The sequence below is a fragment of the Mytilinidion resinicola genome, assembly GCF_010093595.1.
Source record: "Mytilinidion resinicola strain CBS 304.34 unplaced genomic scaffold BDZ99scaffold_19, whole genome shotgun sequence".
Lineage (NCBI taxonomy): Eukaryota > Fungi > Ascomycota > Dothideomycetes > Mytilinidiales > Mytilinidiaceae > Mytilinidion > Mytilinidion resinicola.
Window position 1 is genome coordinate 460,194 of NW_022985455.1, and position 15,771 is coordinate 475,964.

General features: G+C 51.4%; 6 protein-coding genes across 6 annotated transcripts; 2 read left to right on the forward strand and 4 right to left on the reverse strand.

The window, feature by feature from the left end:
* Nucleotides 1–777: 777 nt before the first annotated feature.
* Nucleotides 778–2,412, reverse strand: BDZ99DRAFT_502058 (uncharacterized protein; the record flags this gene model as incomplete). Its single annotated transcript, XM_033723865.1, has 4 exons — nucleotides 778–1,681; nucleotides 1,719–1,789; nucleotides 1,951–1,979; nucleotides 2,288–2,412. The coding sequence occupies 4 exons, from the start codon at nucleotides 2,410–2,412 to the stop codon at nucleotides 1,133–1,135; spliced, it is 774 nt and encodes a 257-aa protein (XP_033572162.1). The 3' UTR covers nucleotides 778–1,132.
* Nucleotides 2,413–3,593: 1,181 nt separating this feature from the next.
* Nucleotides 3,594–5,521, forward strand: BDZ99DRAFT_424482 (Phox-like protein). Its single transcript, XM_033717058.1, has 2 exons — nucleotides 3,594–4,922; nucleotides 4,988–5,521. Exons 1-2 carry the CDS (start codon nucleotides 3,853–3,855, stop codon nucleotides 5,037–5,039), a joined length of 1,122 nt encoding a protein of 373 aa, XP_033572163.1. The 5' UTR covers nucleotides 3,594–3,852; the 3' UTR covers nucleotides 5,040–5,521.
* Nucleotides 5,522–6,314: 793 nt separating this feature from the next.
* BDZ99DRAFT_115213 (uncharacterized protein) lies at nucleotides 6,315–7,825 on the reverse strand. Its single transcript, XM_033712464.1, has 2 exons — nucleotides 7,693–7,825; nucleotides 6,315–7,640 (listed from the first exon to the last, which is right to left on the reverse strand). Exon 2 carries the CDS (start codon nucleotides 7,453–7,455, stop codon nucleotides 6,436–6,438), a length of 1,020 nt encoding a protein of 339 aa, XP_033572164.1. The 5' UTR covers nucleotides 7,456–7,640; nucleotides 7,693–7,825; the 3' UTR covers nucleotides 6,315–6,435.
* A 14-nt stretch (nucleotides 7,826–7,839) lies between these two features.
* Nucleotides 7,840–11,229, forward strand: BDZ99DRAFT_524914 (uncharacterized protein; the record flags this gene model as incomplete). The annotated part of the gene is made up of 5 exons (XM_033725950.1): nucleotides 7,840–7,868; nucleotides 7,925–8,303; nucleotides 8,355–8,738; nucleotides 8,792–8,947; nucleotides 9,235–11,229. 5 exons carry the CDS (start codon nucleotides 7,840–7,842, stop codon nucleotides 11,227–11,229), a joined length of 2,943 nt encoding a protein of 980 aa, XP_033572165.1.
* On the reverse strand, nucleotides 11,031–13,262 carry BDZ99DRAFT_511255 (FAD/NAD(P)-binding domain-containing protein; the record flags this gene model as incomplete). The annotated part of the gene is made up of 4 exons (XM_033724531.1): nucleotides 11,031–12,189; nucleotides 12,244–12,854; nucleotides 12,903–13,129; nucleotides 13,193–13,262. The coding sequence occupies 4 exons, from the start codon at nucleotides 13,260–13,262 to the stop codon at nucleotides 11,385–11,387; spliced, it is 1,713 nt and encodes a 570-aa protein (XP_033572166.1). The 3' UTR covers nucleotides 11,031–11,384.
* Nucleotides 13,263–14,026: 764 nt separating this feature from the next.
* BDZ99DRAFT_396385 (uncharacterized protein) lies at nucleotides 14,027–15,239 on the reverse strand (the record flags this gene model as incomplete). Its single annotated transcript, XM_033715988.1, has 2 exons — nucleotides 14,027–14,773; nucleotides 14,826–15,239. Coding segments are annotated over 2 exons (1,161 nt in total), but the record flags the coding sequence as incomplete, so codon positions are not given.
* Between the last annotated feature and the right edge of the window lie 532 nt (nucleotides 15,240–15,771).

Here is a 15,771-nt window from a genome sequence, read left to right on the forward strand (position 1 = left end):
TTAGTTCTTTGCATGGCCTGATGGTAAAAGGCGGATGGACGATGGATGGTCCTGTTGCTTAAAGTAAGGAAAGAAGGATGACCGACAGTAAGGAAATAGGCTGAGTCGTGCCGTCTACGGCTCGATTCTCGGCCCTTTATAAACGCACGCGAATTCACGAATAGGATACTCTAGAATGGATGGTGAATGAATGGATGGACGGGCGGTTTCAAATTCAAGTTCTTGTTATTCTCCCCCCGCTGTACTCCTCGTCCGCTGTGATTTGGGAATTCACAGATTGGCTGGGCTAAATGTGGTTTTTCTTACTCTCACTACACTACTACTACTACTACTACTCCTCCTCTACATTAAAGCACCGGGCGTTTTTGCGTTTTACGTTTTCTATATGTTGTGATTGTATGCGTACCATTCCGCACTGTCACTAAGGGTCGTTGCTGTCTGGGGCTAGAGCTGGACAGGGACGGGCACGTGGGGTATGTTGGGAGGGTTGGGAGGTGGCTGAGTTGTTGTGGGCTTTGTGTATCGTATCGAATGAATCGGGTTTTGCTGATTGCAATAATGGCAGCTCTGTTATTCGAGTGTTTGGTGATCTATGAGGAATGACTAGGATGTCACGTGATATACTCTAGGAGTGAGTCTTGCGATATTGAAGTATAGAGAGTGAGTACAAGAATAGGTCAAGGCACTAAGCAAAGCGAAGAAAGCTCGTGTCACAAATCATTCAGACCTTGAATATATCACTGGCATCGGCCTTGTTCATAAGCAAGAGCAAAGGTCAAGCAAAGTATGATTTGGTTTCGCACGACCACGCATGGTATGGTGACATGCATGGCCCGTGTAGATATAGCCTGGAAGCTGAGTTGGAAAAAAAAAATCGATCTTCAGTGACGAATAGGTCTTCAGGCTTTGGATGTGTGAAGGCTCGTCCACTTCGAACCACTCAACATACCCCAGGGGGCCCCATTTATCCGCTAGAATTAAAGCTCCCGAGTGGATCAGGTGCTGAGAGTGTTGAATCGCTCTGCCGGACCTGCGTCCCTAGCCTGCTGTATGCACATCTCCTGTCTGAAGACCTCCATATTCTCTTCTGTAATATAGTCGAGGACCTCTTGCTTGGTGAAGCCTGTGGTCTCTATACCCTGCTTTCTTGCCTCGTCTCGTCCGCCTCCGTGGCGTTTTCGAACATTGGCTTCAGCTTCTCTTGGCAGAACCGGCTTAATAGCACTGCGTGCTCGGTTGCAAGGTCTTTCTCGTCCTCTCGGAAGACGAGAGCATTGCCAACACCGTGCTGCCAGTGGCTAGGCACAAGGCCCCAGCTATCGCTCCTAGGATCTGTGTTCATGAAGAGGGGGGATGCTGATTCATTGACAAGACTGAAACCTTCCCCTTGCTGTGTCTTCTCTCTTTCCCTCTCTTTCCAGACCAGGACAGGGAGGTTGACAAGGTTGGAGGTTGGAGAGAGTTCGCCGTCCAAAACTGCGGGGCCATGTCTGAAAACTCCAACTCTAACAAAACGACTCGCGTTGTAGCGATGTTGTTCGCCTTCGCATCTGATCTTGACGCAGAAGATCTCGTTGTCGTCGAAGGGTGACAAACAGTTCAGAGCATGGCGGTAATCGGTCAGCTTGACGTCGTCGTAGTAGACGGGAGCGCTGTCGCCACCTCGCTTTCGCAGACACCACTATTGGACCGCTCCATTTGAAAGGCATGGTTCCTACGAGGGCCGCAGCTTGGGCGAGGGTGCAGTTGGGTTCATCGAACTCAAGCCCGTCTAGCTCATCCCGAAACGCTAGATCGATAGTGTTGCGCAGTCTTCGTTGAGGTTGGCCAACTAGCTGTAGAGAGCGAAAGATCGGTATTGGATCATCAGTTCCCAAGCATGGATGACACCAATGCGAATTCTCGGGCGTGTCCAGAGAAAGAAGATAATTTCTCATAGAGAACCTATACCATACATGGGCGCTTGTTTTCCTGTGGCCCTGGGAGAAGTATTGCTCGCCTATGCTGAGGTGATGGGCGCGGCCTCTGCTTTGCATACTTCTTGCACAGGTGTTTGTGGCTTCCCCAGTCAATCAATTGGCATTCCTTGAAGCAATATCCGCAGCTCCGACAAAATGGAGCACAGCTCCGCTGGACGTTTATGACAAGTTATGCGGTCATCATCTTCAAAGAAATTCTCTGGAAGTGAATTCTCGGAGGGCTTTGGGTCTCTGGAAAAGGAATCGACTCTATTCATCTTATTAGCTTAGACTTCAAACGCAGGAGAGTTTAGAAGAGGAGTACACACTTGAGCTCTACGATAGCATGAACTCTGTCACCGATCGGTAGCTTGTCGGCGTTGTCGTTATCATTGCCTTCAGCAAGCACCAAGAGCTTGAAGAAGCTGTCGAATTGCGAGTCTGCCGTAGACATCTTGGGTTATAGCAGCAGACCTGTGCCTTGTAGAGCTGTTATAGAAAAGTCCTTGCAGTCAAGAACTGCAAGATTTCAGCAATGTAAAGTTTCGGGGCAAGCCGGGAGGAGTTGTCTACTCGCGTCGTGCCGGGCCGAAGTGACTTCAGAGAGATTCGAAGCCGTCGGGCGTCCTTCGAAAAAGCCCATAGATCACCAAGACTTAGTGGAGCAGTCCGAGCCCAGAGAGCTTGGTGAAGTGTTTCGGTTACAGAGGTGAGTTTGCGACAGTAAATGAGATAAGGTGGTGTGTGGAAGAGAACAAAGCACGATAGAAAGCTTAGCGTTTCACTGTAATTGCAACCTTGGAAGACCGAAGGCATGAGAGCATTCAATGAACAATCGACGGAGCACAGGCTGAATGCAGCTGTTAAGATAAGATTCATGAGTGAATGAAACGCAGTTTGTAGCCGAGAAAATAGCAAAGAGAAATTCTCCCAACATAGATGCAGGTCGTACCCGGCGAGTAGTCTCTACATACTATATATCATTTTTGGTATCGATTCCATGAGGAGCCCGCTTAGGTCGATTGTCGTAGGACAAACCCCAAGCAGCAGACCGGGGTGACGAATGTCGAAGGTGAATGCATCAGTCTTCAATCTATTTGGAAATCGCCCGACGTCGTACACACGGTCAAAGATCTGTATAAAGGACATCAATGGAAGCAACGGCTATGTCTTGACGCTGTGTGAATAGCCTCGCCAGTTTACTAGTTGTCCAAAGTGCCGCATTTCTCTCTTATTAGGAATGCTGAAAATACTATGAAGCTCCTCACGCAGCGGTAAACGAATGCACGGATTTCAACGATGGGGGATTGTAAGTTCCACTCATCATATAGTGATGGGAAAGGTAGGAAACGAGAAACACAGATTTAAGGAAAGAGATATTGATTTCCCCAACTTCTTTACTGTACCTTACTACCTAACAAAATTCTTCGCATAGCCTACCTGGACCTTTTTCGCTGCAACGGAAGCACAGACCATGATGCAAAGTTGCATTGCGAAAGCTGAAGAGGTTCTCAGTTGCAAGGGAAGACGTGTCGTTGAACCCTGTGATCGACATAAAGTTACGCACGTGGCTGAGTGGAGCTCGAGCTTCGCAACAGACGCCGGTCCTTGAACCTGGGAAATCACCAATACAAACATCTGCCTGTTTGGAGTATTTGACCTGCTACGCCTGCCTGCTACCCACACTGTGCCTGATATTCAGAGTTGCACTGCCACAGCGCTCTTCGAGTACCCAGCCCACGAGACTCTTTCACTACTATATAGGCATAAAAGCCCAACATACTCTCCACTCTCCACTCTCCACTCTCCGCTCTCCGCTCTCCAAGCTTCTACAACCATAAAACAGGCATATCACCATCGACAGCCATTGTCGCGCTCAGGCGCTCCCCTCACGATGCCTCTTGACATCTCTATCCCCACCACTTCCACCTCCGAAGGACCCAAGCCCTACACCAAATACGCCATCCGCATCGCTGCACCCCTCCGAACTACCATCCTTCACAAACGCTACTCCGACTTCGCCGCCCTTCACTCCCTCCTTATCTCCCAAGTCGGCACTGCGCCTCCAGCACCGCTACCAGGAAAATCATGGCTAGGCGGCGGCCTAGGGAGACTGGGACTTGGCAGCACGAACGGCAGCCCTGAGATGGTCGAGGAGCGGCGGAAAGGACTGGAAAAATATCTGCGGGCTATAGAGACCTCGGAAGACGGACGATGGCGCATGAGCGATGCGTGGCGCAAGTTCATGGAGTTGGGCGCTGCGTCAGCGGGGCGGAATGGGAGCGTGAGCACGAATGCGTCAGGACTAGGGAAAGACGCGATCAAGGACGGGAGTGATTGGTTGGATGCGCACGCAGAACTGAAGAGTAGGCTACAAGAGGCCAGGCTGTGGCTCACGAAGAGAGAACAGGCAAATACTGCTAATGCACAGCACGAGGCTGGGGCGAACGCGAAGAGGAGCCTTGTGAGGGCTGGCACGTTGATACAAGCACTTGAGCAGGCACTAGAAAGATTGAGTGGAAAAGGGGGAAGTGAGTGGGGTGGTGAAAAACTAGGGGATGGGGAAGTGAGGAGGCGGCGGGATCTGATTGGAACGGCGAGGAAGGAGAAGGATGGACTGGAGGGTGTGCTTAATGCCATGGCTGTGAAGTCTGTCGCTTCTAGTACGCAAGGGCCAACATCTTCAGCCAGCGCGACATCAGAGCAAAAGAGTAGCTTGTTCAAGGGAGCAGCGGGCGGTGGAAGGAGGGTATTAGGTGTGCCAGCGAAGGAGACCGAGAGGACACGAGAGCTCGACAATGATGGCGTTCTGCAGCTCCAGAAACAGATCATGGCAGAACAGGACGAAGACGTTCAGGACTTATCGCGGGTCGTAAGGAGGATGCGAGAGATGGGGGTGCAAATCAATGAAGAGGTTGTACTGCAGAACCAGATGCTTGGACTGTTCGAGGAGGATGTTGACAGGTATGTCATGTTCCAGCTGCTCATCTACTCAAACTTGTCTCCAGTGGTGCTAACTACACATGCAGAGTCGACGGCAAAATCAGGATTGCAAGAAAGCGTGCAGACAAGATCAAGTAGTTATTTCCACGGGGGACCTCAGGCATTGTCGAGAGCGACACATATACCCGGCGCTTGCCTCCTGTTTTTCCGTAGAGTTGAATATGACACACAGTTCTGGCCTGATTTCCACGGCCTATCTCTCATGCTCCATTTTCGTCTTGATTTCGTCCGTGGAACGCGGTCAGTTACCACTCGATCACAGCATCGGCCTCTTCCATCTCTTCTCTGTCCACACTCATACCCTCATAAGCCACCACAAAGTCCCTCAACCGCCTCACATTTCCACTCCGAATATCAGCCCGAATCTCCCTCATCACCAGATCGAAGAACCAGTACGGCGCAAACGCGTCCATCTCCCGCTCCAAATCTTCTTCCTCCATGATTCTCACCTCTTCTTCGCCCTCCATGCTCACATCTCTACCACCACAACGTTATGCCCGCCCATCAAAACGTGCAGCAAAGGACAAACTCACCTCTCCTCATCTCCGGCCTCCCCAAGCTCACCGATCCCCCCACCCTCCAAATCGTCCCCTGCCTCGGCCCTCTCCAACACCTCAGCCACGTCCTCCAAACACTCCTCGACCTCCTCTTCATCCCCCCGCTGCTCATGGTAAACCCTACCCCCATCTGCCTTCCACGTCCTGATATACGCCTCCCGCGCTGCAAACCCGTCTCCCGCCTCCGCCTCTCTAACCGCCGCCAGGAATTGGTTCTCGATCCGCCGCAGCGGGCGCGCAGGGATGACGTACACGAGGAGCGCCGCGCGCGTGAACCGGGTGTTGAAAGCGTCGGGGTGGAAGCCTGATCTCGGGTCTAGGGCCAGGAAGAAGAGGAAGCGTAGGGCGGCGAGGGGTAGGATGGGGTCGGCGCGGTGATGGGCCGCAAAGAGCGCGCAGCGGATCAGCGGCTTGGTGTGGTAGAGCTCGTAGGAGATGTCGGGAGGGGTGCTGAGGGGGACGAGCTGGGTCAGAGGACCGGTTTGGGCGGCGTGATTCATGGTAGGGTGTTGGATGGTTGTGGTGAATGGGTTGGAATTGTGTAGGCTTTGGATGAGGACTGTGGTGGGCTGTGCGAGGTTGAGGGAAGAAGGAGAATTGAGGGATGAGGCCATTTTATGTGCATCAGAGGGTGAATTTGAGAGTGAAGTGCAAGGCGTTTTCACCGCAGTTTGAGGGGTTAGGTAGCTATGGCGGGTGGGAAGAAAAGAATAGCAACGATTGTTTGACTTATTCGGTCCCCTAGCGAAGGTCCTCTGGGCCATCGGAAAGATGCCAAGAGCTGGACCCGGTGAATTGAGCTGGAAGTTTGTACATCGCGAAGCCCTATTCTGGCGTCCAGGGGGCCATACGTCCTCACCTAATCACCCAGCGAGTATGATAGTTCGCCATCGATTCTTGAGTGCTCAATCAAAGCTCTAGATTCGAGCGTAGAAAGGGACATCTAGTTCAGCCGTTGCCAGCAGGCCGTAATGATCAGTTACCCATTCTTCACATCCCATGTCTCGCATGTCCTGCCTCTTGTCATCGGCAACCTTGATTCCCACTCCTATTCTGTGTAGTGCCGTTACCTTCACCAAACCACAGTAGAGGACCTTATCCATCCTGCTGCACCCAAATTTATCCTTCATCCACTGCGGTACTTGTTGGCCCCATGTGTAGCCCTCTTCGGAGTCCTCCACTCCTCCAAGTTCTAAGTAGGCATCCTTTAGCTCATTCTCTGAATGGAGTGTCCGGTCAAAAGGCTGAATAGCATTGAGATCCCCCGCGAGTAGTGCTGCGTGCACGTGTGGTTCGTGCAAGTATCTGGCGGCAGAGGCAAGCTGTAAGGGCCGGACCGGAGGCTCTGCTACGAGGGACTCTAGGTGCGTGTTACACAGTCGCAATACCCTCGCGTCTCCACTCGATTCATCGTGCAGGGAAATGTCTACGAACAGCCCATCACGCTCGAATTTGGTTACCCAAGGCACCCGGAATAGCCGCGAGACCCGCAGTTTCCTATCCACGAAGGTCGTTGTGCCATACATAGGACCATTCCAGCTCCTTTCGTCGATGTCAGTAAGGAAGAAGCGTTTCTGGATCCAGCTGCTAGCTCGTATTTGCGCCATATCGGACTGGCCCATCTCTTGGAGGAATATGACGATCGGATGGGACGCCGGCACACTGGAAACGAGGCTCTCGAGATGCTCTAGGGCCGCTGCCATGCGTGCCTCCGCTCCGCCAGTCAGGATGTCAATGTTCCAAGTGATCAGGCATATGGATGAGGCTTTAGCGCTGCCAGAAGCTATGGTGGGTGGGTGTTCCTGCCAGCTTGCCCCTTCATAGCCCCAGTAGGATTGGGCCTTTGGCTGGTAGTGAGAGTCATCGAGTACTTGGGCGGGGGGCTCTGCGAGCTTTGCGGCCAACGTAGCTTCGATAGATCCGGCTTTGGCAGACATGATGTATAGTACTAGGATACAAGACTGTGTACGAAGTATATTGGAGTGTCACTGATTTAAGTCCGATCGAGAATCTGACCGAGGGGTAGGCAAACCATAGTGAACGACTTTTAAACTCGCCAGACAACGCCCACTGCCGATACCTAGAAGCGATTACCAGCATACTTTCTTCGCAGTCGTCATTACTAACTCCGGCAGTGAGCGGCACAGATTGATGTGGCAGGGATGGGATCATACAGCCCTACGATTTGGCGACTTGAGGGTTCACCTTGCCGCTTGACCACTTCTACCACGACTTCGTCATAACATCAATTCCTCCATGCCACGACCGCCGTATTCTCTCGCCACCGCCTGAGGTGGGCCCGTGGCCTTCCTACAGCGACAATGGACGCGCAGAAGCTGATCTCATCCATGTGCGTATCACGTCCTGCCCACCAAAAGCTGTCCACCGTGAACTGACCACCTCCAGCGGCCTTGTTGCCGGCCTGGTATTCCTCCCCGGCCTTGTCCGTACCTCGTTCGCCATCGACCGTCCAATACACTCGTCAATCGTAGTACTCGCCGTCTGTGGAGCTTGTATAATTGGGTTGGACCGAACGCGCGCCTTAAAGGATACCAAATCGCACCGACACCGCTATGGGCCCATACCCCTGGAAGACGCGAGTGATCGGCGCATATCGGGCAATAGATCAGTACACGGTGAAGAGAATGGGAGCAAGCAATCGCCGCTGTCCAGCTTGAGACGGCTGCGTCTTGTCTTTCTCATTCTTGTTGGCGCTCTCTGCGCCCGTGTAGAAGTGCTGCATCAGGTCGCCAAAGGAGTCCAATGCACTCGTGGGAGCTACCAAGTATGCCTCTAATATGTAGGGCTTTATGGCTACTCTGCTAATCCTCTGAAGCCATTTCTACCATTTCTTCTAGCCGTGTACGATTTCGCTATTATCCGTCGGCATCGTCAGGAATGGAAGCCCGATGAAGAGCAAAATGGGAGCCCATTCAAGCAAGTGTTTGCTCGCCTCTCTAGACATCGGTACATGCTGGTCTTGTCTACTCTGCTTCTAGGCTTGTGTAGCTCGCTCGAGTTGTCGGCAACTGCACCGCCATCCTCGACTTACATATGCGCTACAACGTTACCAACATTCACTCTAGTGCCCGCGATCCAGCTTCTTGGATTGTTCCTGGACGCCTTGATATTTGTACTAGTGTTCCATATCCTTGATCTGGGTTCAGATTCTCCGCAGTCTAATGTCAATGCGCCTCGGATCATAGGCTGGGCCTTCCTTGTGAGATTGTCCAGATGACAGCTCGTAATCATTGACTGACACCTAAACTGTAGCTGTCTGCTGTCGTGTGGACCATTATTGGGGCTTTAGTCTTCTTTGTAAGCCCCGACGATCGCCACTGGATTCTCACCCCAGATAGAACCTATCTCTGGAGTCTGTTCAACCTTACCCTAGCCGTTTGTATTACGGTGTTATTTGCTGTTTCCGTAGTAAGTGATTCTCAAATCATCATACCCCGGTCATTAGCTTCTGTGCATTCTTCTGCCACTGCTTGTGGTCTTTTTCGATACTCTTCAGGTGTCATCCTGTTCAAACTGCCACCGGTACGAATAAGCTTACAGGCACCACCGTTCGAGGTGGCCTGATGAGTTAATTAAACCTTGACATGATGGGCTTTCGTCTCCCTCCTGTGTTTGAAAGCGTGTTGAGACACCATGACACTGGCAAGGAACTGTACACAGACGGCATCGTAGATAGTACACTGCTAACGCTATAGGCTTCCCGTTCACGACCGGTATCATTCTCCTTTCTGGTTGTTTTCACATTAACAGGGATGACTGCATTGACATCGGACTGGAGCCAGCACATTCAAAATCTGGGCTTCTCTGACAAGTTGAACTTCGTCTTCGTGATTACAATATTCGTCGCTGATATTCTCTACGCGGTTATTGAGATGTCTGCTGAGAACCGCTCGCGGTCCTCGATGAAGAATATGTCGGGTGTGCCTGGTTGGTTTCTCTTTTCGATTGCAGGCCTCCTCATTTTCCGGCTGTTGTTCGGAAATCCCTATCTCAGCCAACCAAGCTCTCATCCGATTGATACTCTAATTGGGAGGGCGCGTTCTCAGCACGACCTGTGGAAAAAGCAGGCGTCTTCCTCAAAATCGCTGTCGGATGCCGTAGCGGTCTACCGCCAACGATATCACCGGAATCCGCCCCCGCAATTCGATATCTGGTATAATTATGCCACCTCTCGGTCCTCCTTAGTTATTGACGACTACGATAACATTTATAATGATCTCTTACCTTATTGGTCCCTGTCACCCGCTGAAATACGTCAAAGAACCTGGGAGATTATAGCAAATCCTTGGAGTGATGCTGGTGGCGTTCACGTCAGAGCAGGATCGCTTGAGATTAGTGCCAATATGCCAGGAACGCACAGGTGGATGGTCGACGGCGTCACTCATATTATGGAGAAATTTGCAGAGTGGCTTCCGGATATGGACCTTGCATTCAACCTAAATGACGAAGCACGGGTAACAGTACCTTTCGAAGTCCTTGAAGCGCTGAAAGTAACATCATCGAGAGCTGCTCAATCAAAGACGCCAGGTGTAGTTGGGTTCAGCAATGAGAGATCTTCTGGGTGGGCCCCGATTCCCGAGCAGCCTATTGCAGAATCGCGCTTCCAACAGCGCTCTTTTCAGCGGACATTCTATGGGTTTGGAGCTGTGGGTTGTCCGCCTTCTTCAAGAGCTCAAAAGGAAAGATTATGGAATGTCAAAGACCTGTGTACAACGTGTGCAGCCCCGCACTCATTAGGCTACTTCCTCTCCAATTGGACTTTGTCAGCGTCCGTCTGCCACCAACCCGACCTCGCTGACCTGCACGGGCTGAATCTCTCACCCGCTGCCTTCAAAGGCTCCTACGATCTCATGCCTATGTTCAGTCAGAGCAAGCCGGCCGGCTACAACGACATCCTCTACCCTTCAGCTTGGAATTACATGGACAAAGTCAAATATGCCCCTTCCCCTGAATTTCCGGATCCTCCATTCTCCAACAAAGAGAATACCATTTTCTGGCGTGGTGCTACTTCTGAGGGTGTTTCCGCCGGCAGTGGCGTCTGGAAGGGAATGGCACGCCAGCGCCTAGTGCACCTCGCCAACAATGCTACCACTCCCCAGCTCGTCCTCCTCCCTCAGCCACGCACGAACAAGCCGACCTACATAATGCTTGAACCTACTAGTGTCGCCGCAATCCTCAATTCGTCCATCCGCCTCGTCGACGGCATCGCCCGCTGCGGTGGCCGCGATTGTCCGGACCAAACGAATGAGTTTGGGGGAAGCGCTCCTCGCTCGGACTTCCAGCACCACTGGCACTACCGATTCCTCGTCGATGCAGACGGCGCAGGGTTCTCAGGACGCTTCCTCCCGTTTCTCCAGAGTGGGAGCGTGCCGTTCAAAACGGCATTGTTCAGGGAGTGGTACGAGGGCCGTTTGACAGCGTGGCGGCATTTCGTCCCGCTTGATTTGCGCCTGCATGGGCTATGGAGCACCCTGGCGTATTTTGCGGGGGTGGACGGTCGGAGCATCGGAGGGAGAGTGGGCAAGTGGGAAGCAAGAGCTAAAGAGGCAGAGGACATCGCGGAGAATGGCCGGAAGTGGGCGAATACTGTGCTGAGGAAAGAGGACATGGAAATATACTTCTTCCGGCTATTGTTGGAGTGGGGAAGGTTGACGGATGATCGGAGGGATGAGCTAGGATTCTCGGTGTAGGTGTTTTGAAAACATTCCATACACCTATCTACAGCTGCCGAAAGTAACTTCACGGTTATTTGCAATTTCATGAACTTCCAACACGTCCTACTTTTGAAACTACTATGAAGTACTACCAGCAACGGCATGAAAGCGCACACGGCCCAGATTGTCCCTTAATCTTTGATGTTATTCTCCTCCCTCCATATCAACCGCTCTTGGTCGACGACACCAGGTCCACGGTAGACACTCCCATAAACCCCACTGGCCCAATCTTTGCCAACACCTTCCTTCGTCGCCTTCCTCCTATACCATTTCCCGTAGGCAAGCAGATAGTAGAGACGAAAGCTCAACAAAGCGAACTTGTCACGTTCCAGATCTGCCGGATACGTCGCTCCGAGATCTACAGCTGCCGCGATACCGCTGATAACGGCTACTTCATGCGCATTTACCAACGTCCACGCTGCCGCAAACCGTGTATGGCGTCGGCCCTGCAGAAGCCACATCCAGGGCACCACGAAGAGGTTATGGGTGAAAGAGTGGCAGAGTTGGTGCCACCAGTCCTTCCGGATGATTTTGCTCTCGTCAATTTCGTCGATTGACCACAGGTGGCCATCGCGGTGCTTATTGAGGAAGATGGTCTGAAATACGTGGCGCTCGAATGGTACCTCCGGGGGAAACTGTGCTTGATAGTTGGTGCAGTCGAAGCACATTTCTAGCTTCGTTAGGTCGGCTGGGTACTGCTTGATGTAGTACATAGGCTTGAAGGACTCCCGGGCCATTTCGACGCGCGTTGTTTGGTCTACGCCAGAGAGTGTGGAGACCGCTTGCTCATCGTTATAGAAGTTCTCGTAGTGGCGCTTCATGTAGTCACTGTCCCAGTGCGTGACGGTGATGTCGTCTGCGAATTTGGCAGAACCAAGAACTTTCTTCTCTCGGAAGCTTGCGGTGGATTCCAGAATGCGTTCTGCAGTATCGGCCCTGTGAACTGCCAGCTTAGTTTACACCTTCTTGCACATCATTTCAAGAACTCACAAGACACAGAGCACTATTTCGTCGTAGTGCTCCTCGAACTCCTGCGCACTCGAATCGGCATTGCTATCTGCGTCCTCTGAAACCCAGGAGCTATTCGGGTTGTGGTCATCTGATTTCGGCGTACGCTTTATCATGCGGACAACAACGCCGTTTTTGTCTCTTTTCATCACCCGCGCGAGCTCGGTTGAGAGACGAACCTTGACGCCATTTACAATCAGGCTTTTTCTCCAATCCTCATAGAAGTCACTGAAGTTCGGAAAGACGACCATGGGAGGCAGGTTGCTGGCGACGCTCAACTTATCCCCTGGATACCACATGCCATACGTGGGGCTCGTACACAGCCGCTCTAGGATGATGCTCGGGACCTCTGGCGTGTAGTTGCCCGTTCCAAGGAAGAGCGCAACCATGGGCAGCACAATCGTGTTCGAGAATTCGTCCGAGAAGCGGAATATTTTCATCAGGTATTTGATGGGTACCATAGCGAAGAATACCTCAAACCAGCGAATTATGGACAGCATTGTCTTGAATCTTTTGATCTCTTTTTGGTGACGAGCGAGCAGCGAAGTCGGGTACACATTTGACCAGAAGGCATCGTCTTTACCAAACGAGACCTATGCAGTGAGTTGGGAGTTTTTTGAAGAATGGATGTTGTAGCTTACCTGCAACTTCACTGGATCCGCGTGATGGCCCTGACGAGCAAACATAGTCATAGTGTGGTGGAAGATAAAGCTTCCACCTTGTACACCCTGGTTCATCCAACTAGCTCCATGTCTTTCCTTGTCTAGAGGGATAGAAAAGGCTTGCCCTCCGCAGTAGTTTTCAGCGTCGATGATAGTTACGTCAAACTTGTCGGGATGCTCGGCAAGATGATGTGCGCAAGACATTCCTGTAAGAAGTAAATATTAGCCATACACTGTTAGCGAGAGTATTGAAAGTAATGAGTATGTACCAGCAGCTCCAGCTCCTACAATCAATACTTTCTTCCTCCCGGTGCCATCCTTTCCAGATTGGGATGCCATGTTCGTAGTTGGGAGAAGGGAATCTGATGGACGCATGAGAAACCGTGTCGACACCACAACTTTGGACAAGGTATAGCTTGATGGAAAACTGCCATTGCGATGGGTCTATGGTATCGATCTATATATGTGACTCGTGGATGGCAGAAACAAGTGCGTCATGACAAAGGAGTGGCTTGGTACTTGCGCGATCCCCCGACGAAATCGCCCGTCTAGATCGCAGATTAACGAGCCAATCGGCCAATCAACGTCATGGATCGAACAACACTAATCCTAGAGGTACCACCGGAGGTACAATACGCTGGAGCACTCATACGGTGACAGACTTATACTTACAAGCCAACCCCCTCGTCGTATTTAGAAGAGGTCAGATCATGTGAGAGACGTTCGTCGCAACTCTGGCCTGTAGCGTCTCCTTTCTTGAACTCGATAGGTATAGGTATATGTGCCGCTTTCGTGCCACTATCATGCGTGCTTCAACACACGTCCAACAATACGAGCAAGGTAGAGGCTCATCATTCCAGACAATACAAAAACTTGATAGGTCATGTCAGATGGAGCACTACAGAGAAGGATGGGCGCCGAACCCGCGTGGCCGAATGCTTCCAAGAGAAAGAATCCCTTCGTGAAACCGTAATGAAAGTTCCCTGACTCTAGAACCGGCACTGTACCCTAGAGTTCGGTTACGCGTATGACAACCAAGACAGCTTTGCTTGGGGATATTGGTCGCGAAAAATAACAGGCACAGCTTGCCCACTATGCAAGCTTCATGTCCTCCCAACGGTAATGTCTACGCTCCCTGACATTGTGTCGAACTCCAATTTACTGTTCCCGCTTCCCTTCTTTGCCTTCACCGTCTTGCCCGTGTATCCACCTCCAAGATGGATGATCTCCACGTCTTCTCCATGAAGGCTAAGGCTCCCGCTGCGGGTTCCCCCATGGATAGCGCCCTCCCACTCCTGGGGATACCCCAGCACCATGGCCCCAGATAATCCTTTGTGCGAGCTTGTGAGTCTTGATATAGTCGTGCCAGAATTCTTGTAGGGAGCTTGCAAGGTTAATCTCGTCATTCCCGATCTCGTGTTTGTATAAAGAGTTGACGGGCCAGCGTCAGCTTCGAACGGGATTATATCGGCCGTAATAGATCCTGTACCAACTTCAATATCGGTGGAAGAACCATGGATCAACACTGCCGAAACTAAGCCGGTTTTGGAGTTGATAGTAGTCTTGTAGTCCCGGGCCGGTATATCAAAAGTGTCGAATTTTACTTTCACGAGCCCAGAGAGAGACTCCGCGCGAAAAACAGCAGGAGCTAGATGGTCGTTGTCTGCCTCCTTCGGCTCTACATCCACAGTAATGGCGCCGCTCTTAGTCTTTATGGATAGGAGGTCCTTGAGAGCGTAAGTACCGCTCACAGCTCCAGACCCAATGTCAATCGTAATCTCCCTAGATTCAAAAGGACGGGCATCAAGGGATCCTGCGTTGAGCTGAATAGTGGTTTTATCCGTTACTCCCTTTCGAGAGATCAGCATAGCTACAGGGGTAGTCATCTGAATAGACACTTACAAAGTTGACACCGTCATAAATGTTTACTGACAAGTGATGGGCATGAATCCCAAGCTTCTTCAGACGCACGCCTGATGAGACGTAGAGATAGAACTCGATTCGCAAGCAAACCGAGCTGCGGTACGCGTCAGTCTCTTTCAAAACTGGTTCCTTGATTGTGAATTCTGTATCGGTTTTGATGTATCGCAACTCATCTATCTCAACGAAGTCCGGCGTTGCCATGATAAGGTTGCCAGCCAAGCCACTTTTTTGGCCTTTCGGCGCTTTCATCACATGTAAAGTCCCTGAAATGGTGCCAAGCTTGTATTTGGGATCGGACAGAAGTTCTTGAATGGAAAAAGAACGTGGCGTGCCAAAATCAAACTCCTCGCTCGTGGTGTGGAACTTAGATGTGCAGTAGGGCGGCCAGTCCACAATATCTTTTGGTGCATCAGGAGCATGGGCTTCCTAACCACCATCAGTAAAACAACTGGTGTGTTACGTGTATAAAGTTTTGATGAAATAGAGAAACATTTAATGAGTTGACATAGCTTTCTGGATTTGAATTCACTCGCTGCCTTACCTTCCGCATAATCGTGCCACTAATAAGGCAAGCAGCCACTACAGCAGCGCATATCAAAAGAAGTATTTTCAAGAGTCGGCCAGAAAAATAACTTCGTACGTGCTGAGGGTACTTTCGGTAGGAGCTGTATTCGAATGACTCCCGAGAGCCACCCATATCCTGGGGGGGATGTTGAGCCCTGAGCAGTGGTGTTGCTGGCACAGTGCTCGCAGTCTCATTGGGGACATGCTCGTTCCGCATGGTGCTGTAGGTCATATGCTGATTGGATGTCCCTTCGTAGTATGCTGGGGGAGGTTGGTCCGACTCCATTTGACGCATTAACGGCGAACTTTCGTCTGAGCTGCCCCATGGCTGTAGCATTCTCTGGAAGACTGGGGATGTCGA

Excerpts from the sequence above, each read along its gene's own strand:
- BDZ99DRAFT_424482 (XM_033717058.1), top strand. The coding sequence starts at position 3,853 with ATGCCTCTTGACATCTCTATCCCCACCACTTCCACCTCCGAAGGACCC. Across the intron at positions 4,923-4,987 it reads TTCGAGGAGGATGTTGACAG|AGTCGACGGCAAAATCAGGA; the intron begins GTATGTCATGTT and ends CTACACATGCAG.
- BDZ99DRAFT_115213 (XM_033712464.1), bottom strand. The coding sequence starts at position 7,455 with ATGTCTGCCAAAGCCGGATCTATCGAAGCTACGTTGGCCGCAAAGCTC.